General features: G+C 46.2%; 1 protein-coding gene across 1 annotated transcript in view; it reads right to left on the bottom strand.

Moving 5' to 3' along the window:
* ATP6AP1L (ATPase, H+ transporting, lysosomal accessory protein 1-like) overlaps positions 1-589 on the bottom strand; it is a 23,527-nt gene extending 22,938 nt beyond the window's left edge. Inside the window, exons 1-2 of the mRNA XM_009331788.1 lie at positions 503-589; positions 16-208 (exon numbers count right to left, since the gene is read on the bottom strand). Coding sequence (XP_009330063.1) covers positions 16-208; positions 503-589 — 280 coding nt within the window. The remainder of the gene's footprint in view (positions 1-15; positions 209-502) is intronic.
* Positions 590-870: the final 281 nt, after the last annotated feature.

Below are 870 nucleotides of genomic sequence, written 5' to 3'. Positions count from 1 at the left end.
CCAGCAGCGACGAACCGTGGGGCTGCCCCACGCGAAGGAACTGCTGCTCGGTGACCAGTTTGCTCCTCCGCCGGATGGACCCGTGGAAGCGAAGCAGCCCAGCTCTTCCATCTGGCAACATGTTAGCGTCCGGCTGATCCAGAACGGCAGGAAAATAACGGCCCTTCTTCCCAACGGTGGCTGCCTGAACTTCTTCAAGGTAAATAAGCTGCATTCAAAACCAATGAAGTTAACTGACCCAGTCCAACCGCTCAGAAATAGTGGTGTTACTCACCCTACAATCTGGGGAGTGTAGAACTACTGTGTTCTGCTGGTTAGTAAACACGGACCGTGAAACCGCTGAGCTCAAATTTTCCAACTTGAGGCTGTTTCAACAGGCTTGGGGTGCAGCTGCTCCGCTGCACATACGCACGTAAATTTACCGAAGCAAGTCTTGGTTGTTAGCTTTACTTGACTTTATTCTTCTTTGCTATTCCAACTAAATAGTACAGTTGTTTTTAACGATCTGGTTACTGCTAAATTCTAGGAAAATGACAACGTTCTGGTTGCTGGTTTTGGTTGGAAGGGTCACGCTGCTGGTGACGCTCATGGCGTTCAAGGTTGTCAAAGTAGCCAGTGTTTCTCTGTTGGCCTTGTACAAGGGCAAGAAGGAGAGACCAAGATCGTAAGTTCCTTTTGTGCAAGCTAGAGTACTGATAAACATTTTAATCTGATAATATGCCTTTCTGTGCCATAATAAATGGTTTGTATATACAAATATATCCTCTGCATGTTATTGAACACTGGGCGATATGTCTGAGTGAGCGTTTTTGCAATGGATGACACTAACTAAACCTGAGCACTTCTCTTTGGTTTTGGATCAAACAATAC

This window comes from Pygoscelis adeliae, unplaced genomic scaffold (genome assembly GCF_000699105.1).
Source record: "Pygoscelis adeliae isolate BGI_AS28 unplaced genomic scaffold, ASM69910v1 Scaffold19, whole genome shotgun sequence".
In the NCBI taxonomy this organism is placed as follows: domain Eukaryota; kingdom Metazoa; phylum Chordata; class Aves; order Sphenisciformes; family Spheniscidae; genus Pygoscelis; species Pygoscelis adeliae.
This window is presented reverse-complemented; position numbering and strand designations above follow the sequence as displayed.